Source organism: Vulpes lagopus, chromosome 16 (genome assembly GCF_018345385.1).
Source record: "Vulpes lagopus strain Blue_001 chromosome 16, ASM1834538v1, whole genome shotgun sequence".
NCBI classification, from domain to species: Eukaryota; Metazoa; Chordata; class Mammalia; order Carnivora; family Canidae; genus Vulpes; species Vulpes lagopus.
This window is the reverse complement of record NC_054839.1, coordinates 59,141,899-59,166,604: the sequence shown is the minus strand read 5'-3', so window position 1 is coordinate 59,166,604 and position 24,706 is coordinate 59,141,899. Positions and strand designations below refer to the sequence as shown.

General features: G+C 35.9%; 2 protein-coding genes across 5 annotated transcripts in view; both read right to left on the bottom strand.

Moving 5' to 3' along the window:
- The window catches only part of FNDC3A (fibronectin type III domain containing 3A), a 171,503-nt gene that overhangs the window by 49,641 nt on the left and 97,156 nt on the right, over positions 1-24,706 (bottom strand). For all 4 annotated transcript variants that reach the window (XM_041730968.1, XM_041730969.1, XM_041730971.1 and 1 more), the window contains 3 exons: positions 13,232-13,472; positions 8,950-9,219; positions 7,512-7,570 (listed from right to left, as the gene is read on the bottom strand). In XM_041730968.1, the coding sequence (XP_041586902.1) occupies positions 7,512-7,570; positions 8,950-9,219; positions 13,232-13,472 (570 nt within the window). The remainder of the gene's footprint in view (positions 1-7,511; positions 7,571-8,949; positions 9,220-13,231; positions 13,473-24,706) is intronic.
- LOC121476850 (developmental pluripotency-associated protein 3-like) lies at positions 18,759-20,101 on the bottom strand. The gene has a single exon (XM_041730972.1). The coding sequence runs from the start codon at positions 19,797-19,799 to the stop codon at positions 19,269-19,271; it is 531 nt and encodes a 176-aa protein (XP_041586906.1). The 5' UTR covers positions 19,800-20,101; the 3' UTR covers positions 18,759-19,268.

The window sequence follows — 24,706 nt, the reverse complement described above, 5'->3', positions numbered from 1 at the left end:
AGCGGCACTAAACTGCTGAGCCACCTGGGTTGCCCAAAGTACCACTTTTCATCTAACAGATTGGAAGATTAAAAAGCTAGTATTATCTTCATTGTGTTAAGGTAAAGGTTTGGAGAAATGGGTTGAAGTATAATTAACATACAGTATTACATTACTTTCAGGTGTACAACACCATGATTCAAAAATTCTATATACTTCTCAGTGCTCACCATGATAAGTGTATTCTTTTTGTTTTATTTTGTTTTTAGAGAAGAAGAGGGAAGGAAAAAAAGGAGAGGAGGAGAGGGGAAAAGGGGAAGGGAGAGCGGCAGAAGGAGAGGGAGAGAATCTTAAGCAGGCTCCATGCTCAAGGCAAGAGCCACCCAGCTGCCCCCATAGGTGTATTCTTAATCCCCTTTATCTATTGCACCATCCCCACACTAATTTCACTTCTGGCAACCACCAGTTTGTTCTCTGTATTTAAGAGTCGGATTTTTGGTTTTCTTCTTTGCTCATTGGTTTTGTTTATTAAATTCTACATACGAATGAGATCATGATATCTCTCTTTCTCTGACTTATTTCACTTAGCATTATACCCTCTAGGTCTATTCATGTTGTTGCAAATGGTGACATTCATTCTTTTTTCCTCTGGCTGAGTAATATTCTGTTGTGTATATGGTATATGTACCACATCTTTATTCATTCATCTGTGGATGGATACTTGGGCTGTTTCCATATCTTAGCTATTATAAATGATGCTATAACAAAGGAGTGCATGTATCTTTTTGAATTAGTGATTTAGTTTTCTTTCAGTAAATACCCAGTAATGGAATTACTGGATCATATGGTAGTTCTGTTTTTGATTTTTTGAGAAACCTCCATATTGTTTGGCACAGTGGCTGCACCAATTTGCATTCCCACCAAAGTGTACAGAGGTTCCCTTTTCTCCACACCCTTGTCAATGCTTGTTATTTCCTGTCTTTTTGATTTTAGCCATTCTGACAGATGTAAAATGATATCTCATATTGATGTAGTCCCAATAGTTTAATTTTGCTTTTATTTCCCTTGTCTAAGGAGACATATAGAAAAACGTTCTACAGCCTATGTCAAAGAAACTGCTGCCCATGTTTTCTTCTAGGAGTTTTATGTTTTCAGGTCTCAAATTTAGATCTTTTATACATTTTGAGTTTATTTTTGTGTAATTGCATTCATTATTAAATAAATGTGAACTAAAACAAGGTATCAACTTTCAACTAACACATTGGGAAGATTAAAAGCTAGTAATATCCATTGTATTAAGGGTTTGGAGATAGGGGCACTCTCTTAAATGTATTTAAGAATATATATGGGTATGATCCCTGTGTAGAGCTACTTGGGAACGTTCATAAAAATTTACTATGTGCTTACTTTGTAGTTCAATAATTCAATTCCTAGGAACTTTTTTCAGGAAAATATCCTACGAAGTTACAAAAAAGTACATAAATACATATAGTTAAGAATATTTATTGCAGCACCATTACTAATGGCAGGAAATTGGAAATACTGGAACAGTCTTTTAACATGCTACTATGCAGGTGTTCAAAAAACAATGAGGTAGTATGTATGTGCTGACGTCTAAAACATGTCCTTAATATACTGATGCTATGTAACAGGGCAAAAAAGGAAAGCTACAAGGTAGTATATATGCTATGATCTCAGGTGTTTTAAAAAAATTTAAAAACGCACAAAAATACCTGAAAATATACCATACAAATGTACTAATCCTTACCTCTGGGGATTCTGTACATATATGTGGTGGGATGCAGGGAGAATTGTAAGAAAAAAACAGAAGGTTTTGTACATTTTGGATTACTGGAATAATTTATTATATGTACTCTCTTATAATAAAAGTGTAATAAAGAGGGAAAAAAAGTCTAGAGATTAAACTAAAGATTGGTAACAAAGGTTATCAGATCACAGCCAGACTCTAATGTAAAGGCTTGCTTTAAAATTATCTATATTTAATGACTGTCCTATCTTGCACAAGCCAGTGGAGCAGCGGAGGTAGAGGGAGAAGCAGGCTCCCCACCAACCAGGGAGCCCGACATGGGGTTCCATCTCAGGACCTTGGGATCATGATCTGAGCCAAAGGCAGCCGCTTAACCGACTGAGCCACCCAGGTGACCCTATAGTAGTGTTTCTAAATCTAACATAAAACCACTAACCACTAGGATGAAGACCACCCCTATTTTGAATTTGGCAGAATAAACGGTTTCTACACAAGCCTAACATTTTCCCATTTTCAAAGTTCTCAAAGCCTGAATAAATTTAGAAGGCTATTAGTGTATATATTCTGCTTCTGTCAAACCACAGAAACATACTCTACCTACTGTCATACTACCTTAAAAAAGTCTTAGTACTATAATGGGCTTAAAGATGGTTCCTTGTTTTAACCCAAGTCCATCTGCTATTAATTTGTAACTGTGCAAGTTTTTTTTTCTCTTAAACAGTGTTAACGTACATATATGTACCATCTTCAGAATGTCTTGATTTTATGAGATGATCCTGTGTTAAACTGTGAGAGTAAAAAAAAAACAAAACAAAACTGTGAGAGTAGTTAAGTGAAAAATACTCTGAAGGCAGGTCAGTCAATAGCATTAACTGGCATCCACTTTTTGAAGCTTACTTTTATCAGGCTTCGTGGGGACTGACTACATCATGAAGAGTTATAGGTGGTAGAGATGACCATAAGTAGGAAGGCAAAAGACCTGTCATTAATTTGATTGGTGATACTGAACTTTCAAACATTTAGGGTCCCAGGTCACACTTATAAAAGGGAGTGGCTGAGTGAGATGATCTATTTACCATAACTAATCAAATATAGTATTTTTAAAAAGGTTTTTATTTTGGAATAAATCTAAAATTACAGAAAAGTTGGGATGACAAGTATACAGAGTGCTTGTATACTTGTTGCCCAGCTTTCTCTATTGTTAACATCTTACATAACAATGTATTTTTGTCAAAACTAAGAAATTAACAATGGTAGAATATTAACTAAATTTTTAACTAATCTATAAACATTTAACTAAATGGACTTCCAGGATAGTATGCTGAATTTAGAAAAAATAGTTAAAAAAATTAAGACACACTAAGTTCAACTTTTCTAGATAATTTGCTTTTACAGATAAAGTATTGGTCCCAACTCAGTCTATTAAAAAGGTATTTTATTACTTGCACATAAATGTTAAGGCACAAAAAAGGAGTAATTACACCGAGTTGGTGTGGAAAACTTCATGAGAAGTGGATTTTAAATAAAAATTTAAAGGACTTGGGATGGAATATAATTTGGTAGAAAAGAAATGGATAATTTTTACAAGAATGAGTAATTTCTTTTCCTAAGCTTATGCTTCTAAGCTGGTTGTCCAAGTTACATGTATGAGTATGTATTCTGAAAAGCTCTCTAGTAATTTCACTCCCATGAGAATCACAGTTTAGGGGGAAAAGAAAAACATAAAGGACCGGTAAGAGGAATGAGGAGAGAGGAAGAGAGTCATGTCTTGAAAGACAATGGTAATGGTTTTGAGATAGTAAGTGATCAATGGTGTCAAATACTGCAGGGAGGCCAAGGAGAATGAGTGCAATCTGAACAATGTCTAATTCCTTAGAGATTCACACAATCCCTAACCCTCTCCCAACTTGAGAGTATATAATCAGTCACTCTTCAGAATCCCAGTGTAGCTCTTTCTGCCAAGAGGTCCTGTCCCTGTGCTTTAATAAAACTACCTTTTTTGCACCAAGACGACTCAAGAATTCTTTCCTGACTGGACAAGTCACCCAACTTTTCTGAATCTATTCCTTTTTCCATAAAATAAAGTAAAATGGTATTGTATTTCAAATATTGGTTATTCTGCAATACTGTCCCCACACTAACTCCCACCCCCACCCACAGTTCACAGTGGTGGGTACTTTTTCTTTAAATTTCAGTTCAATCATCTTTCCTTAGTGATACTTCTTTTGACGCCCCTGTCAAGGCCTAGTCCCTCTATTATATATTCTTACAGAACTATATCTCTGTTCTGGTACTCCACAGATATAATTTTATATTTATTGCATGATTTAATCTACTAACCTAAGTTCTGAGGGCAAGGGCCATGCCTGTCCTTTGCTTTTCATTCCATCTCCAGCTTTTAGCACAGCATGTAGCATTTTATTAGTGGTCAAATATTTATGGAGTAAGTGAATACATTTAGTTTGGCGCTCTAAATGAACCAGAGTATGCAAAAACAGCTACACACACACACACACACACCCGACCTATACTTCGCAGCTCACAAGTAATTTAGCAAAACAGCTACTGTTACCTAAGCTGTAAAAAGAAACAAAAACAAAACCAAACCAAACCATCAGCATTACTTTCTTTCTTTTAAGATACAGGACTTATTTTACAAAATTACATCTTCCTCATAATATTGGGTAAGAACTTCTTTAGAAGAACTGTTTCAAGATTTATGGCCTGAAAAATTATACTTTTATTATATACGATACCAAGTAAATGCTGCTACTATTAGCTATTATTTCATTCATATACTGATTCTATTAAGACATGCAAATTCCTTTTTAATTAATTTAGCGATATACATATGGATATACACATTGACTGAATTTCTTATTAAACTTCCTCTCACTTCAGTTTCCTTATTTGTAAACTAGGAAAAAGAATACAAATAAGGTTGTTCTAGGAATTATATAAAGCATATGTTTTCAAAGTACTTTTTTTTCCTTTTGTTTTCAAAGTACTTTAAACAGAGTTTGACACTAGTAAACTCGTGTTAGCTATTATTATGAAAACTGTGTATGTTTACCTTAATTTACATGTATAAGCTCAATTTTTTCAGAGAACCTAAATTAGAATGAAAGAAAACCAGAGCATCCAAATCTATTATTTATAGTCAGAAAAAGTAGGACTATAGTTTATTAGATAAGTGGCTTACTCAAACATCCTAAAATGGTTTGGTTAAATTAAAAGGTAAGCTTTTGTGGAGAGGGGGTGAAGAGAGTAACAACAATTTTTCTAATCTGTTTCCCAACAAAAATAAAATCAAATATTTTTTTGGTAACTTAGCACAAAGTTATATTGCCATGGATTTCTTTTTTTTTTTTTACAGAGAAGGGATAGAAATTTTTGTTTTGTAAATCAGGAAATATTTTTATCAATGTTTAATAAATGGCCTTATCCTGGCTGAGAAAGCCCTGTAGTCTCCTTCCACCACTACTTATACTTCTCTTTCCTCCATTTCACTACACTCCAATGAGGATGGTTCTTTCCATCTGGTAAACTTGCCCATATTATTCCTGCTTTCCCTCTCCTATCCCTTCTAACTCTTGTAACCTTTCTAATTCTTCAGCTCAGAGAAGGTTTTCCTGATTGCTGTATTTAATTCCCCTTGCCTCAGTAATGCATCACATTACCTTTATTTCTGTAAAGGCTCTTTTTACATTTCCTTTTATTATTGATAGTAAGATCTCAATAAGTATTTGTGATTGGTTATCATGCCAATATTTTGACTGACTGAAAATCTAGTTCTTAAAAGAATAATGTAATAACACAGATTGGTAAGGCATAGCACAGTGAAAAAAATGTGCCATAGAACAACAGGGTACAGCATGATCCTTTTTTCATAAAAAGACAATAGAAAAGAATATATTTTGGTGGATGAACACATAAAAATGAAGTGAAATCAGAAATCCAAACTGTTAGGTGTGGCTAAATCAGAAGAGTGGGAAAAAGGAATTTATTTCTACTTACTATATTCATATTTTACCATAAAAGATTTCACATATAATAAAATAAAAATTCAATCTTAATCACTGGCAGATCTATTAGCTTACTTTTAAAATGGAGTGAAGATATAGCTTTTACAAAAAGCAGAAAAAGAAAATTACTAATCCGTACAATTGTGACATTTTGGTTTTTCCTTCTAGTTTCCTTCTTTTTCTAAAGTCCTTCATTAAAAAAAAAAAGGATTTTATTTATTTATTCATGGGGGAGGGGCAGAGACAGGAGGCTCCATCCTGGGAACCCGACATGGGACTCGATCCCAGGTCTCCAGGATCACGCCCTGTGCTGAAGGTGGCGCTAAACCGCTGAGCCACCCAGGCTGCCCCTAAAGTCCTTCCTTTACAAGACTGTAATCATGGTGTCCAAATAGTTTGATCACTAGTACTTTTCCCTACAAAAGCATCTTTGCATGTTTTTAGCCTTTAAAATCGTATTTTTAAATGGCTATATAGTTCTGTTCAATAAAAATCTCAATTTATGCATTTTAAAAATTGTTGTTAATATTAGTGCTACAAAAACCATTTTTGTTTGCGTAACTTTTTACTAAGAAATGGGACCTCATGGTTTCAGAGAAGTTTAATTTATATTTCTTTTGATTACTAGTAAAAACACTTTGGAGTCTTAATGGGTTTAAAAAGTTCAATTTAGGGGCACCTGGGTGGCTCAGAAAGGTAAAGGTCATGATTTCAGAGTCCTGGGATAGAGCCCAGCACAGAGCTTCCTGCTCAGTGGGAAACCTCCTTCTCCCTCTGCCTCTCCCCCTGCTTATGTACTCTCTCTCAAAAAAAAAAAACAAAAAACAACAAAAAAAAAACACCAAACTTAAAAAAATAATAAAAAAGTTCAATTTGTATGAGCACTTAAAGTTAATCTTTTGTCAAATCTGATGCAAATGTTTTTCCTAATTAAGATGATAACCTTTATACATACAGGCTATATAGAAAATAAGCAGGAAATTTTATGTAGCCACTTTGGCCGCCACACCTTTTGCTGATTTTCTTATATTTTCTATTACATCCATACGTATAAAGATTGGGGAATATAAACCTCTTCTACCGTTTTTAACTCTTTCTGCATCTGGAGTTAACTGAATATATTTCTTATGGAAATCATACAAATAGATTTTTAAAAAACTGGTAATCAGTCATATCCATACTATATATTACATCTTTGTCTTTTCTAATGATTTCCAATGTCATGTAGCATATATTAAATCCCAGTTTGTTTTTTTTTTAAGATTTTATTTACTTATGTGATAGAGAAGATAGCACAAGCAGGGACAGCAGGAAGGAGAAGCAAGCTCCTTGCTGAGCAGGGAGCTGACTTGGGCTGGATCCCAGGACCCTGGGATCATGACCTAAGCCAAAGGCAGGCACTTAACTGACTGAGCCACTCAGGTGCCCCTAAATCCTAGTTTAAGAAATGAATTCTTGATTGAATACTCTGCTTCACTGATCAACATATTTCTCATTATGTCAGATCTATATTGACCCGTTATTGATATCATATTTACAGTTTAAAAAAATTTTTTTTTAAATTTATTTAAGTAATCTCTACACCCAATGTGGGGGCCTGAACTCAAGACTACAGGAGCAAGAGCACGCGCTCTTCCGACTGAGCCAGCCAGGTGCCCCTAATATACTCAAGTTTGAAGCAAGGCCTGAATTAAAATATTACCAAAATCCTATGTAAATAATACTTAAGCAATACTTACCACTGGTTTGACAATGCTGGAAAGAAGTGCTTCGAAAGCTTTAGTTTCTTCATCTTTTTCTTAAAGAAAATAAAAGAATATTTAAAAAATGAACTTAAATACAATCATCCCTCTCCCTCCACAATATGTCTTCTAAAGCCATGTTGGTAATCTGAGATTTTTATTTCCTAGTTTTTACTTTAGTGCATATTCAGCAGTTTGTGGCTCTTCAGGATTCTTCTGCTTGAGTTTCTATTTCGATTTTAACTGTGATCCCTAATTATAATGCTGCTTTATATATCTGAACCAGTCATTAAATTTTTCTTATAGAAAGTATATTTTTATTCATAGCTGTAAAAAATACTCTCTGGAATTCTCATTTCCCAATCTTACCCTTTTTTTTTTTTTTTTAAAGATTATTTAACAGAGAGAGAAGAGAGAGGGAGAGAGCGTGCATGTGCACAAGCAGGCAGAGTGAGAGGGAGAAGCAGGCACTGAGCAGGGAGCCTGATGTGGTGCCTGATCCCAGGTCTCCAGGATTATGACTCGAGCTGAAGGCAGAGGCCCACCAGACTGAGCCATCTAGGTGTCCCAATCTCATGCCTCGTAACAGTTAACAACTTAACAGAGTTTGTTCTTATATGGGGGTTGATCTCACGACTCTGAAATCACGACCTGAGCTGAAACTAAGAGTCAGATGTTTGACTGAATGAACCACCCCAGCACCCAAGTGTTTGTTTCTTGACAGGCCTTAACTGTGGTTCCCAAGATAAAAATATAATTGACTTGACCATAACTTCTATCCATAAGTGATATACCCGAAACTTTAGCTTAACTCTTGTTAACATCAATACTGAAAAATACTGATCAGAAGGTCTCAAAAATATGGGAGAAGATTTTAAATATAAATATTAATGTACAAACCATGAGGCTGTTAAAGCATTAAATGTATTGGTGGGGAATGGAAATTATAACAAAAGGAAGTAGTGCTCAGAGTTCATATGGTGGAAGTCATAGGTTAGGGGAAAGGTCCAAGGGAAATAAGGGGATTTTGAGAGAAAAGAACTTCTGAAGAAAGTAATGAAGAATACTCATACATAAAGAAGTAGAAAGAAATAAAGAGTTTGATAAAAACGAGCACGGCCTTGTCAAAGAGCCCAGAAAGATAGGAAAAGGAATCTGGATGAACTTTATTAGGGTATTCCTTTCCGAGAGAAATTTCTCTTGGCTAGTAAAATTTACAATTTTTGTGAAATTACTAATTGGGCTTTCCCATATTGTAAAAAGTACCGTAGAAACATTTGAGATTCTAAAACTTCATACACATTAGGAAGAGTTGCTAATCTACATTTTAAATGAAGCATGATTAAATAACTGAAAAAATATACTTTTAGTTGATTAAATAACAACAAAAAGTACCAAAAGGAATAGTTTTTTAAATATTATTTTAAATAGTTACCTTCTATTTCTGTATCAATTTGTGCACCACCTTTCCCTTTCCCTGACTTATTCTTTGCTGATCCTACGTTTGCACCACTAGCATTCTGCCCCTTTATAAGCCCATTATGTTCATTTATGGGAGAAGGGCATTTCTGGGGTGATGATGGTGGACTGCTCATTTTATCTTTCTGTGTTCCTTGGCGATCCTTTAATTTTTTCTGCAAACGTTCATATGTCTTACTAGATCTTTCATCTCTAAAGTTGGACCTCCCATGTGTAGAGTGAGCATCTAGGAAGAAATAAAAATAAAAACATTTAAAAATGTCATTTATTCCAAATACACTTATGACATGAAAAAAGGAAGAGGAAAACAATTTATCATTATCTTGTATAAGAACTATTATAAAGTATCTTAAAAAATAATTTTGCAGAACAAAGATATTTGTTTCTCCAGCAACTGACAGAATCAAGCTTTTTGATTATAATTATATACATCAAATAAATTTCCAGAGACATTTCTTTTCTTCATCTTTTCTTAATTAACTATTAACCCTCCACAGAAGTAGCTTGGTGGTATGTTATGATAAACATAGGTGGGGTAAGACCTGAATTGAAGTGTGTACAATTCTTTTTCTTTACTTTTTTGTAGCCATCACTTTTAGCAACTCTTTCAACTTCAAACATATGAAATAGGTAAACAGAAAGCCATCACCTGTCTAAATTCCCTTATGACTTAAAAAACAAAACAAAACAAAACCAAAGAAAAACACCAAACCAAACCATCACTGAAAAATAAAGTTATAGGCATTAATACAAAGAAATAAGTAGATTGTTTACTAAGAATAGGTTCAAGGTACAAAACACTGCATCTCTGGTTATCACAAACTCAAGGCTGTGATTTAGAAAAAAGTATTTATTATAAAAAAAGTGACAAAGCACTATAATAAAATCAATACACTCCATAAATATTGTTACCTGTTCCAGAGTTTATTTTTATTTTAAATTTAAAATCTGTAATGAGAAAAATATTTTTTAAAAGGCTCGAAAAATCTCAGTAAAGTTTTATCAATGTTTTAAGAAAATTAGTACAATATTCTTGAAATTAGTATTATATGTACAAGAACATTAGAATAAAAAACACAGGAATTTGGATATCTATCCGTAAAAGAGTGAGTTTGGACACCTACCTTACACCATATACAAAACTTAAAATGAATCAAAGACCTAAATGTAGGAAGTAAGGCTATTAAGCTCATAGAAGGAAACACAGGTACAAATACATCTGACTTTGGTTTAGATAATAGTTTCTTAGGACACCAAAAGGATAAACTATCAAAGAAAAATCAGATTTTACCAACATTTTTCTTTTCTGCATTAAAGGACACCACTGATAAAGTGAGAACACAATGTAAGAGAAAACATCTATATCATATACCTTGAATCCATAATATATCAAAACTCTTACAACTTAACAATAAAAAGACAAATAACCCAACTAAAAAAATGGGAGTGGGATTTGAACAGACAACTCTCCAAAGAAGATATGCAAAACAGCCAATAAGCAAATGAAAAGATATTCAACATCAGTAACGAGAAACAAACAAATCAAAACCACAATGCAACACAAATTCACACTTACCAGGATGGCTAGATTCAAAAGACCATAATAAGTTTAAGCAAAGATATGGAGAAATTAAATTAGGACCCTCACACATTGCTGGTGGGAATGTAAAATGGTGCAGTCACTATGGAAAACAGTTTTGCAGCTTCTCAAGAAGTTAAACACAGAGTTACTATATAAGCCAGCTATTCTCTCAGGTATATCCCAGCAGAAGTAAAAACATGTCTACACAAAAACTTGTTATACAACTATCAAAGCATCATTATTCAAAATGGATAAAAAGTGGAAACAACTCAAATGTCCATCAATGAACAAAAGGATAAACAAAATTATATTCACATAATGTAATATTTTTCAGCCATAAGAAGGAATGGAGTACTGATCATGCTACACTTCTGAACTAAGCCTTAAAGAAACAGCCCTAGTGAAAAAAAAGCTAGACATAAAGACAGCATATTGTATGAACATTTGTATCAAATATTCATATTGTGCATATATTTTTATGAAATAGCTAGAATTTCCTTTTCATGGAGGCTGCTACTAGTGATAAAATTACCGTCAGTTAAAATTACCGTCAGTTATTTGGATCTACTGATAGACACTTTGGCTTATAACCTCAAATACAACATGACTTGTCTTCCATCACTGGATAGCTAGCTTCTTAGATTTGTACCCTTTGTGGATTTGTGTTTTTCACTTTCCTTCACATCACTATGAAACATATCCATGTATTTTAATATCCTCTCTGAATAACAATGGGTGTTTAACAATGTGAAATAGCAGTAATTATAATATCTAGTTTTTTTCTTGTAATTTTCTCAAACACCTTTTTAAGAAGTAAGTCATAAAAAATGAGCAGTGAAGTAAATAGGAGGATGAAACTGATTTGTAGTATAAACTCTTGCTACTCAAGTTTTGACTGGACCACTGTAGGAGCCTCACTTGGGAGTTTATTAGAGATGTAGAAACCCAAACCCTACCCAGTCCTACAGAATCAATATGCATTACTTGGGCAAGAGAAGTAAGTTTGAAAAATATATACATGATGTGATATATAATGTATTTACCACTTAGAGGCTATGCTGTATAATTAAAATTCTGTGTTTAGAATTATTTATTCTGTAAGTTTACTAAGCATTAATGATAGGTATTGCTAAGTGCAAGTGATGAATAAAACAGATTTAGTTGTCAGGGGGAAAGAAATGTGAATTAAAAAAATCAAATTGTGTCAAGTTCTGTGAAAGAAACAGGTTTCAGTGTGAGAGATTGATAAGGTAAAGTCACAGAGGCTCCCTCTGAAAGCGGAAATCTAAAGGGGAAAAAAAAAGGAGCCTTCCACGGAAAAAAGAGCATCCCTGGTAGAGAGGACATGTATGCAGTGCACTGGGGCAAAAGGAGCTTGGAGGTTTTGAAAAACTGAAGGGGGTGGGGTGGGATAAGTGGGAAAAAAGCAGTCCAAGGTCACAGGGCACAGGGCACACGGCCTTGTCCAGGCCAGGGGACTGGCAAGCAGGCTCATTTTGGTCCCTATGGGTCATTTGGCAATGTCTGGAGATATTTTTGATTGTCACAACTGGGTGAAGATAGGGGAGAGTGGGGAGGAGTTGTATGCTACTGGCATCTAGTAGGTAGAGGGCATGGTTTCTCCTGAATATCCTACAATGCAGTTTTATACTCTGAAACACTCACCAATTTCCAAACATCCAGAGTGCAGATGTGCAGAAATCGTGGTCTAGGAGAAGGTTCAGGATTTTATTCTAACTATAATGAGACAATGACAGCAGAAGACCAACTGGAAGGCAGCTGCTCCTGCAGTTATCCTGACAAGAGCTGATAGTGGACTAGATTTGAGTAGTAGTGGAAAAAAGTAGATAAAATTTGGAGCTTCTGAAAATAAAACTGATAGCAGTTGATGTGGGGGTTAAAGAAGAAAGAATAAATTCGATCATGTGGTTTTCACTAGAGCAAACTGAGTGGAAAGTGGTACCAATATCAAGATGAAGATGACAAAGAAAAGCAGGCTACATAATTGAGATTTACGTTTTAGAACCAATGTAACTGATACACATAATACTTTAAGTGAAGTTATCAAGAAGGCAGTTAGAAATAGAAGTCTGAAGCTCAGAGGCGAGGTTTTGGCTGGAGACACAAATCTGCCAGCTGTCAGTATACAGATGATATTTAAATGCATAGGAAAGAATAAGATTACTATTTTCTGTGTGTATGTTGGTTGTCTATCCTTCCCAACAAATTTATTAACTTCCCACGGGCCAAGATTATATTTTGTTTCCCTGACTCTCCCCACCGCCCAGTCCTTTACAGAACCTAGCAACTTTGGTAAGTGACAGCACAACCTTAAGGATTTAACAGTATGATTATTCCTGGCTGAAAGTTTTCCTTACTGTCTAGCTGGCAGGATAGAGAAGAAAAACTCTTGTTTGAACATGCCCCCACTAAATATCGCTGCACGGTATGTTATTTTCCCTCTTTGATTTTCTGTTTATTTTTTTGTCTTGAGGGGTAATCATGAGGATGAAATACTTAACACAGTCCTTAGGTAAAAGAACATGATTGTGATATTGTTACTGTTTGGTCATTTCTTTTACATAATGTAGCATTTATTATATCTAAGTAAAGAGAGTTAACTCCATAAAGACAGGAATATTTTTAGATGTCTTACCTACATCTCCATATACTTGAGAAGATTGATACTGTGGCAAATACTGTGTTGACATGTCTCCAGCTCCAGTCACTGGTGAGTACATATGGCGTGGTGGAGGAGGCATCATGGTTGGGACAGGAATGAAACCAGGTAGAGGGGGAGGATGTGGGGAACGGTGTATGACAGTGTGACTGCCAGGATGAAACTCTGGTGCCTGAGGAACCACAACAACTCTTCGAACACCATTGTCTTCAATAACCTACAAAACGAACATTAAACATTTCTTCTATAAGATATAAGCAATTCTTTTGAAATAGGTTAGAGTAGGAATTTTTATACGATTAAGAAACTTTAGAGAATATGAAAAGATTTTATTAAATATACTAGATACATATGAATTAGTATTGAACAACATGAAGTAGTTTTTGTTACACAGTGCAATATAAATCTTAAAGTGAGATTAGCTAAACAAAATGTAAACAATGAGCCACAATATTAGCTATTTATTTGTATGTGTGATGTGCATTTAGTGATGCATTAAAAATGAGATACTCAAGGGAATTTTTGGTTTAAACACAATGGGGGGTGTGTGCCTGGGTGGCTCAGTGGGTTAAGCACCTGCCTTCCACTTGGGTCACGATCTCAGAGTCCTGGGATTGAGCCTTGAAATCTCATTGGGCTCCCTGATCAGTGGGGAGTCTGTTTTTCCCTGTCCCTCTGCCTCTCCCCACGTGTGTGTGTGTGTGTGTGTGTGTGTGTGTGTGTGAGCTTACGCGCGCTCTCTCAAATAAATAAGATCTTTGAAAAAATAAACAGGAATTAATTTCCTTTTCCATATAATGGAAGGGGGGGGGGGAGGGAATAACCTGTAGAAAGAACATAAACTGTGAAATAGAAATGCAGGAAAAAGCTGGATCCAGATTCCTAGGATCAACCATATATTGCATGTAGGTACAAAATTCTTACAAACATGACCAGGACAATTTTAACATCTTTTTAAGGGAGACAAACACCTACTATATTAATTCCCAGTTAAGAAAAGCACCATATAGGCCACTGGTGTCCAGCCAGGGGTGATTTTGCCCCCTACCAGGCAATTTTGGCAGTATCTGGAAACATTTTTGGTTGTCACAATGGGGGCAGGTACTACTGCCATCTAGTGGGTAGAGAGGTCAGGGATATTGCTAAATACCCTACAACACAGAAGACAATCCCCTACAACAAAAATTACTGGACCAAAAATGTCTGTAGGGCTGAGGTTGAGAAATGCTGATATAATCTTACATTTAATAGGATCATTCTGGTTCCTGAGTTGTGAACAGATTGTAGGGCGAGGGAGGGAAAACAAAACAAAACAAAACAAAACAAAACAAAACAAAACAAAACAACGAAACCAGCAAAAACAGGAAGCTACTGCAGTATCTAGGCAAGAAAAGATGGTGGCTTGGACCAGCGTAGTAAAAAGAGGCCCGTACTCTGCATGTATTTAAAGGTAGAACAACAAGATTAGCTGATGATGTCACTGGAGAAGTGAGAAAAAGAAGTCAGGAAGGATGGTGTTCCATCAATTGTGAAGGGGAAGGCTGTAAGGCAGAATAAGTTACCTGGTGGGAAGGAGGAGGAAGATTTGGAGTTTTAGGTTTTGGTCATGTGAATTGGTTAAGTCTATAAGACATTTAACTGGAAATGTTGATTAGGTAGTTAGGTATACTAGTCTGCAGTTCTAAAAAAATTGCAAAAGGACAACGAGGTAAGGTAGGAAGTAGACTAAGTGCAGAGTCTGGAAGTTTGGTAAAGTGTATCAAGTAGGAAGGATCAACATTGTCAAATGGTGCTGAAAGGTCAAATAAGATGAAGACTAAGAACTAACTGGATTTAGCAATGTGGAAGTCACTGGGACTTTGATGAGAACAGTTCTGGTAATTATAGGGGCAAACCCTAACTAGAGTGGGCTTAAGAGACAAAGTGGGGAACAGAATTAGAGAGCTAATAGCCCAATTTTGGGAAATACTATTCCTGCTGAGGGGAATATGGAAATAAGGTGGTGGCTGGTAGTAGTGGAGTCAAGCTTTAAAACATTTTGTTGTTTTTAGCCAGAGTAATTACAACAGGCTGACACAATAATGAGAATGCCCCAACAGACAGTAAGAAATTGATGTGGAAGACAGAGGAGAAAAATGCAGGCAAAAGGGAAGGGGATCTAAGACCCAATGTGGGCACCAGGTCTAGACAGGAGCAGGAAAGGCTGTCTCTATTCCAGATGAAAAGGAAGAGTGTGTGAGTTGACATGAAACAGCAGAGCATGTAACCCCAGATGCTGGTAGAAATGTGGGAGTTAGGGGTCTGTGGAAGGTTTCTTTTGATAGCTTTCCATGAACCCTATCCTGGGCACCACAATTTCAATGACCTCTCCTTCCTATCATTTTCATTATATTTATTCTATCATTTGTTAAACATTTGTAACACTGTAGTTATTTGTTAACTTTACACATGCATATGTCTTCCCCTATAACTTAACTTCCCCTCAAGGGACATGCATTAATTATTAATCCTCATAACAATATTACAAATAGATAGCATTATTATCTCCATTTCTCAGATGGGGAAACTGAGGCATACAGATGCAAGTTAAGTAACTTGCTACAGTCACATAGGCAGTAAGTGGAGGAGCTAGTATTTGAACTCTTGCACTTTGACTTTAATTCCATGTCTTATCTACTTTGTGGGCATAGAATCCATAGGTACCTGTTCTCTAGTGTCTTTTAAAATGTAACAACACAAGTGAGATCTCACTAGTTAAAAAGAAAAAGCTAAATTATTTATGAAATTAGAACCACTTTTCTGTTGAAAAAGAACATTTAAAACAAAGATAAACTGGGGGAAGGAAGGATGGGAAGTTATTGTTATTAGGTACAGTGTTTCAGTTTTGCAAAATGAAGAGTTTTGTAGGTGGATGGTAGTGAAGGTAGTACAACAGCGAATATACTTAAATGCTACTGAACTTACATTTGAAGTAAATGGTAAATTTTTTGTTACGTATATTTTACAATTAAAAAAAAGAAAGCTAAGAAAAAATAAAAAAGAGCCAGACCAGGACCAAGAAAGTGTGGAGAACTGTACCATCTGAACAGCTAGTAACTTCAGAGTGAGGCTGCGGGCCGGGCCTCAAAACTATCTGCTAAGTCCAGCTGCTCACAAATGGCCAACCATGTAGACAATGAATTTTATACTAACAGAGTACACCAATGGTGACGATTATAATAAAATCAGTAAATTGTGAAAAGAAAAAAAGAGATAAAATATAATCCAAATTAGTCTATGTTAAAAAAATAAAAAAAAACAATAAAACAGAATTAAACAGCGCTATCAGCAAATATCTAACTACCTAACCACATATGCCACACAATTTCTAATTAAGCAGAACCCTACTTTTTCCTTTATTGAACATAAACATAACTAAAAGAGGATGCAGAAAGAGGTTATGCTTACATTTTATATTGTGTGTGTTCCCCACCAAAATATACATTCCATGACAAATAAGTCTGTCCTGCTTACCATTTTCTTCCCAACACCTAGAAAACTCCTAGCATAGGGTAGATGCACAAAGAAAATTGCTGAATCAATGATATGACCAGAAATAAATGTATTCCATTAGTTCTACTAGAATGCCATGTTACTTTCCCCCCCTCTTAACAACACCATATTAGAATTCTGTGATTTTCTCAATTCTTACAACCTTTGCTTCTGCTTAACTTTTAGCAACCTACTTCTATGGCTTTACCCTGAACCCCAAATTATTCCTACTTCTAGCTATTAAGTAATAATATAGGTAATTTCTGGCCATTCATTCAACAGATATTTATTTTATATATCTAACTGTACATACACACACAGTAATGCTGCCCATATTTTTTGGCTGTTATCCCAAGGAGAGACAGAGAAGACTGAAATCATCAGAATGGTATGTAGAAATTTTTGAAAGAAGTACCGACCTCATTGCTGTGTACTGACATAAAGGCAAAATGAAATACCAAGTCCAGCTCAAAGGAATAATCTCAAACTTTTCCTGAAGCTGATATAGTTCTCTTCCTCACATTATGAGATCTACAATCCCCTTCCTGTTAGATATCCTCTCATCACCATAACAACCTACATTCCATTAAAAAACAGAGGAATCATTAAAGGGAGGCAGAAGGAGAGAACTTTTGAGGCCGCTTTTCAGGTGTCCCATTCAGGTAGTCTCTAATCTTTTCTCGAAAGAAAAGATCACTAAAATATGAAGTGTTATTCTGTGCTGCAATGCTCTTAGGGACTATACGTTAGTATTATTTACCAGTAAGTTAAGTTCCTTCTATGCCTATCAGCATTTGTTTTCTGTGTGTGTGTGTGTGTGTGTGTGTGTGTGTGTGTACGTGTGTGTTTTACAGTTTTTCTTTCCCCATTTGATATCTTAGCTCAGTTGGCACATATTCCTGTTTCTACTAAAGCATGTCAGTCTCTTACAAACTTCCCTTTCTTATTAAACTACAAAAACAAAGCTCTCTAAAATTATGTCTAAAATTATGTTTGTAATTTTGTAGTTAAACAAAAGGCTACAGGGAAATATACTACATGTTTACAGAGAGTATCTCTAGGTTACAAATATTCAATGCATTTTTTTTCCTACCCTTTTCTTACCCTTTCCAAGTTTTCTATATAATCATGATTAGAAAAATATATAACTATATTTAAAATACACTATATTTCTTTATCATTAAATATAGTTTTCATGGACTTATTTGCAAAATTAATATTCCTTGTGTTTAAGCATCTAGAGAACAATTTTTCTTTCTATGCACCATTTTAACTAGCTTTAGGCCTCTCTATCATATTGGATAGTAACTCCCAGAGTTTCATGGTTAATAAAAAATTGCTTTTTAAACAAATAATTTCTAAAAATGATGATTCATTTTCTGATCCAGCAATAAAAGTTATATAACTAAAAAAATTGAGTCTATTTTAAGAGCTATTTTTGTTCACTAGTGGTAAAGGGGGAAAGTTGTCCTTAGGAACTCTACCCTTCTGATGGCAAGGGTATCTTTTTTAATTTTTCCCTCATTTTATCTCTTTGTAACAGCAACCTTCTTTTCAAAACTTAAGGTCAACAAAATAAAATAATCTAGGTTTCCATTACTTTTGAGTAGAATACTGAAGTATACAGCAATAAAGTACAATGGTTATAAAATAAACAATATTGCAGAATTCTTGAATAAGAATGCAACGGAAGTACAATACAGTACTAGCAACTTTAATACTAACAGAAGGTTTGGGTTTTACAAATCTAAAACAAGAAAAACAGAAACAACCACTCCTAAAGTTACTGATACCTTGTCCTTGTCTAATGTTGCTCTTAAAAATGAAGTTAAAATATACGTATGAGTTAATGATGAGTTAGTATCTGCAGTGCTTCTAAACTTAATAGGGGCATGCCACTGGTATAAACATTACAAATTTGAAGGTTGTTATATCCTAGGGTAATCATGATTTCTTTTTTTTTTTTTTCAAATAAGTCTCAATTTTAATAAGATCCTCTACATACACATTTGCTACTAAAAATTGAAATAGCACATCAAGAAAATTACCATTTCTGAAAACCAGAAAAATCTACCTTATGCACAACCTCCCCTAATTATACTCTAACCAAACCACCCCAAGTTTTCTGTGTATTCCTTCTGCACAAGTTACTTGGCTTCGATTTTTTGATGTTAGGTTTTATCTTAATGACTTTAGGCTTCTCAAACACTTAGGCACACTCAACCTAGTAGTGCTTCCTTAGGTCAAATTGAAAAGTGGACATAAACTGAAACCATTCAAATGCAAACTACAGGAACTGAAGTCATTCAAATGAAAACTACAGGAATCCTCACAAACTAATATCAAACTGGAATAGATACAAGACAGTTTATATCATAGATTATTAAAATATTACAATTTGTCTTAACATAGAACAGCTTTCCTGAGCTGCTGCATAACGATCCTAGAATTACTAATCAGAGGAAATAGTACAAGTTTATGTTTACATTGGCTCCGTGTCATAATTTTTCTCCATGCTGGTATCCTCAGAAACATCTTTATGATACAGGCAATAATGACAGGTACATCTAAATCTTTCCACTCTGGATTCCCCCTCAATTTCCTGCTCTGGTAGATCCTTTTGAAGCATGGACCGCTTGTTGAGGTAGCGCTGGTACTGAATCAATCGAATCATCCTCTCCATCCTTTCTTTCCTAGCAGTTAACAGAGTCCTCACTCCACTCCTCTTCCTGTTGTTGCTGAGGATGCGGTCAACAAGCCCCTGTGGTTTCTTCTCTCTCTCCTGCTGCTGGGGTGGATAATCTGGTAGCGGGGAAGGGAGTTTGATACTAGGGTTGAGAGTCAGTTTGCTAAGGTTCTTTACTAACACTTCGGACATGGTTTGAACAGCTGAACCTTCCTGAGAGTGCTCTTCAGGAAACATCTGAGATGATCCCGGGGCCCAGGCTGGGTGCAGCTGCTTTGGTGAATCCATTGAAACCCTAGTTGTGGACTGAAGCTCCTCGGTAATCATGATTTCTTATGTTTGTCCTAAAGATACTTTCATTAAATCATGATCTGAATCTTAAATTAAGACCTGTCTATCTTTGGGAACCTTAACTTTTCTGCCCCAATATGCTCATAGGTACATATTATTTTCTCAGTGATAAAGCTAAACAATCCCAACACTGGATTTTTATTTCTGCCATCCTTGCTTGCCTGACCTAACTTTTTAGAATGCATAAATTTGCTGAATCCTATTAGGATGCACTTTATTACATAATAATATGGCAAATATATAATTTGACACCTCACTGGTGATCACTGCTACAAGGGGAGATGTACATAAAAGTCTAAAAGAAGACCACAGATGATAGATATTCATGCATTTAGTATTTATGCTATTTGGTTCCTGCTGGGCCAAATACAACCTATACTTTTATTATAGCCATCTATTTGTCTTAACATTTGGCTCAATTCCCAGCTTTAGATTTGCTAAGACAATTATGTTTCCTTATGTGTCAAGTTTTAGACAATTATTAAGTGCTTATCTTAAGAGAACCTGGTTCTTAAGTATTTTCTAACATTAGAAATATGTTAGACAGTGATATTAAACAGTGACAGTGATATTAAAATGCTAGAATCATCTTAGTGAGTACGTAAAATTATATCAATAATGATGACTATAGGGGCGCCTGGGTGGCTCAGTCCGTTAAACATCTGCCTTCAGCTCAGGTCGTGGTCCCAGGGTCCTGGGGATTGAGCCCCGCATTGGGCTCCCTGCTCAGTGGGGAGTTTGCTTCTCCCTTTCTCTGCCATCCTCCCTGCTTGTGCTTGAATGCTCTCTGTCAAATAAATAAAATCTTAAAAAAAAAAAAAAAAAAGATACTAGATTTTTGTCTCTTGGTTAGTCAGTCCTGTGTACTTAAAAATGATACATTTGCTAGAGATAGTTTAATCTTAAGTTAAGGTAGATAACAGTAGCCCACTGGCCTCATATGATCCTTCCAGTAAGATTACTGTTCACCCACTTATTTGACAAATATTTATGGAATATCTACTGTATCCGAGTTACCACAGAACAAAAATAAATAAAAGGCAGCTCAGCTCCTATTCTCAAGGAGCTTAAAATCCCATGAAATTCCACAATTATAATACAAGGTGGCATGTAATATATAACCAAAGAGGTGGTACGTGGTACAAATAACTTGACGTAGGTCCTCAAGGATGGGTAGATTTTCAAAAGGCAGAAATGAGCAAATGAGTAACATTCTCCAGATAACAGCATTAACAAAACCATGGAGAAAAACATCAAATGAACATGTGATATAGGCATACCTTGTTTTACTGAGCTTTGCTTTACACTAAGCTTTGCAAATGCCGCATTTTTAAAAATTCAAAGTTTGTGGCAAGCTTGTGTTGAGCAAGTCTATTGGTGCCATTTTTCCAACAGCATGTGCTCATTTGGTGTTTGTGTCACATTTTGGTTATCCTCACAATATTTCAAATATTTCCTTCTCCTCCCTCCCTCCATCTCTCTCTCCTTCTTTCTGTGGGCTCCATATCCAATTTGGGGCTTGAACTCATGACCCTGAGATTGAGAACCATGTTCTACCAACTGAGCCAGCCAGGCGTCCCTCAAACATTTTCATCATTGTTATATTCATTAAGATGATCTGTGATGTTATTGCTATTATTTTGGGAACCATGAACTGCACCCGTATTAGATGGTGGACCTAACTAATAAACGTTGTGCGTGTTCTGACTGCTCCACCAAATGGCTATTCCCCCATCTAGCTCCATCTTCTCAGGTCTATTTCCTGAGACACAACAATATTGAAATAAAGCCAATTATAACCCTACAATGGCCTCGAAGTGTTCAAGTGAAAGGAAGAGTTGTACATCTCTCACTTTAAACAAAAAGATGGAAATGATTAATCTCAGGAAGGAAATTAGGTTGAAAGCCAAGGTAGGCTAAAAGCTAGGCTTCTTGCACCACCATTCACAAGCAAACCTGTGATAGCAAGGGAAAAATTCTTGAATGAAATTAAAAGTTTTCCTGCAGTGAACACACAAATGATAAGTCAAACAGCTTTACTGCTGAGATAAAGTTTAAATGTCTGAATAAAGGTTTAAAGCACTCACATTTTAAGCCAAAGTTTAATCCTGGGCACAGCCCCTCTCTTCAATTCTAAGAAAGCTAAAACAAATGAGGAAGCTACAGAAGGAAAGTCTGAAGCTAGGAGAGCTTAGTTCCTAAGGTTCTAAGGAAAGAAGCCATCCCTATATGAAAGTAAAAGTGAAGCAGTAAAGACTGATGCAGAAGCTGCAGCAAGTTATTCAGAGGGACGAGCTAAGATCATTAATGAAGGTGGATAAACAAAACAATAGCTTTTCTTTTCTTTTTTTTTTAACAACAGCTTTTCAATGTGGATGAAACAACCTTCTATTGGAAGAAGATGTCCTCTAGGACTTTCACAGCTAGAGAGTAGTCAATGCCTAGCTTCAGGGCTTCAAAGGATGGGCTGACTTGCTTTTAGCAGGCTATATAGCTGGTGACTAAGTTGAAGCCGATGCTCACTGACCATTCTGGAAATCACAGGGTCCTTAAGAATTACGTTAAATCTTCTGTGCTCTATGAATGGAAAAACAAAGCCTGGTGACAGCATATGTTTACAACATGGTTAACTGAATATGTTAAGTCCACTGTTTGGACCTACTGACCTACTGCTCATAAAAGTAATTCCTTTCAAAATATTACTGCTCACTGACAATACATCTGGTCACCCAAGAGCTCTGACGGAGATGTGCAATGATTTTAATGTTGTTTTCATGTGTGCTAACCCAGTATCGATTCTGCATCCTATGGATCAAGGAACAATTTTGACTTCCAAGTTTTATTATTTGAGACACTTTCCATATGGCTACAGTTGACATAGATAGTGATTTCTTTGATGGATCTGGGCAAAGTAAATTGACAACCTTCTGGAAAGGACTCACCATTCTAGATGCCATGAAGAGCACTCATGATTACAAAAAATAAAAAGAACATTCATGATTCATGGGAAGAGGTCAAAACATCAACATCAAACAAGAGTTTGGAAGAAGTTGATTTTAACTCTCATAGATGACTTTCAAGGGTTCAGGACAGCAATGAAGGAAGTAACTGAGAGGTGGCAGAAACAGGAGGGGCAGAAACAAGACGTGGGAGAATTAGAAGGGGAGCCTGAAGATATGACTATATCGCTGCAATCTCATGATAAAATTTTAATGGACCAGGAGCTGCTTCTTATGGATGAAGAAAAAAAATGGTTTCTTGAGACGGAATCTACTCCTTATGAAGATGCTGTGAAGATGGTTGAAACAACAACAAAGGATTCAGAATTTTACATAAACTTAGTTGATGAAGCAAGCAGTAGTAGAGTTTGAGAGAACGGACTCCAATTTTGAAAGATGTTCTACTGTGGGTAAAATTCTATCAAATAGCACCACATGCTACAGAGAAATTGTTAGTGAAAAAATGAGCCAATCAATGTGGTAAACTTTACTGTTGTCTTATTTTAAGAAACTGCTATACCCCCAATCTCCAACTTTGGCAAGCCTCTCCCTGATTATGAGCTATTAACATCAAGGCAAGACCCTCCACCAGCAAAATGATTACAACTCACTGAAAGGTCAGATGATAGTTAGCATTTTCTAAAAATAAAGTATTTTAAAACTAAAATATGTACATTTTTAGACATAATGCTACTGCACAGTTAACAGACTATATTATAGTATAAATTTAACTTTTATATTGTACCAGGTAATCAATTAATTTGATTCCCTGTATTGCAATATTTCCTTTATTACAGTGGTCTAGAACCAAACCCATTAATATTCCTGAGGTATGCCTGTAATCATGTTTGGCTACAAAACTGTGATATGCAATTAGGCATATTAAGAGAAGGGTACAAAGACAAATTAAGGCAGAATTGTGTAAGACCTTCTATGTCATTAAATCAAGACTTTACTGAGTGCACAAGCTAACTAAAGGCTCTTTATGAATACAGAAATGTGGAGATAAAAGAAGTAAAATAGGAAGGTTATTTTATTTTATTTTTTTATTTTTTTTTAAACTTGACTTTTTTTTTTTTATTATTTATTTATGATAGTCACACACACAGAGAGAGAGAGAGAGAGAGAGAGAGAGAGAGGCAGAGACATAGGCAGAGGGAGAAGCAGGCTCCATGCACTGGGAGCCCTACGTGGGATTCGATCCCGGGTCTCCAGGATCGTGCCCTGGGCCGAAGGCAGGCGCTAAACCGCTGCGCCACCCAGGGATCCCAGGAAGGTTATTTTAATGGCTCTTGACCTAAAGATAGAGAACAACAACTTGGATGATTACTTGATTCACTTACAAACATTCATGGAGTCTCTACCATATGACAGACCCTGCTGTCAACCTTGAGGAAATAAAGTTAAGACTCCTATATGATTTGGCCCTGTTGCTTCTCTGACTTCATTATTTACTATTTTGCTTTGAGGACACAGTAGTGCCAGTGACCACCTTGCCATTCCTAGGCATGTCCTCATCTTAGGCCATGTGCACTGGTTGTTTCTGTTTTCAGAATCTTCTTTCTCTCCAGGGGTAACTCCTACTTGTCCTTCAAGACTTGGTTCAAATATCACTTTTCCAATCAGGCCTCTTCTGACTACCCTATTTTAATGATTTTTAAAACATTTTTAATTTATTTATGACAGGCACACACTGAGAGAGAGAGAGAGAGAGAGAGAGGCAGAGACATAGGCAGAGGGAAAAGCAGGCTCCATGCACCGGGAGCCCGACGTGGGATTCGATCCCGGGTCTCCAGGATCACGCCCTGGGCCAAAGGCAGGCGCTAAACCGCTGCGCCACCCAGGGATCCCTGACTACCCTATTTTAAAATATAACCAGGTCTA

Excerpts from the sequence above, each read along its gene's own strand:
- LOC121476850 (XM_041730972.1), bottom strand. The coding sequence starts at position 19,799 with ATGATTACCGAGGAGCTTCAGTCCACAACTAGGGTTTCAATGGATTCA.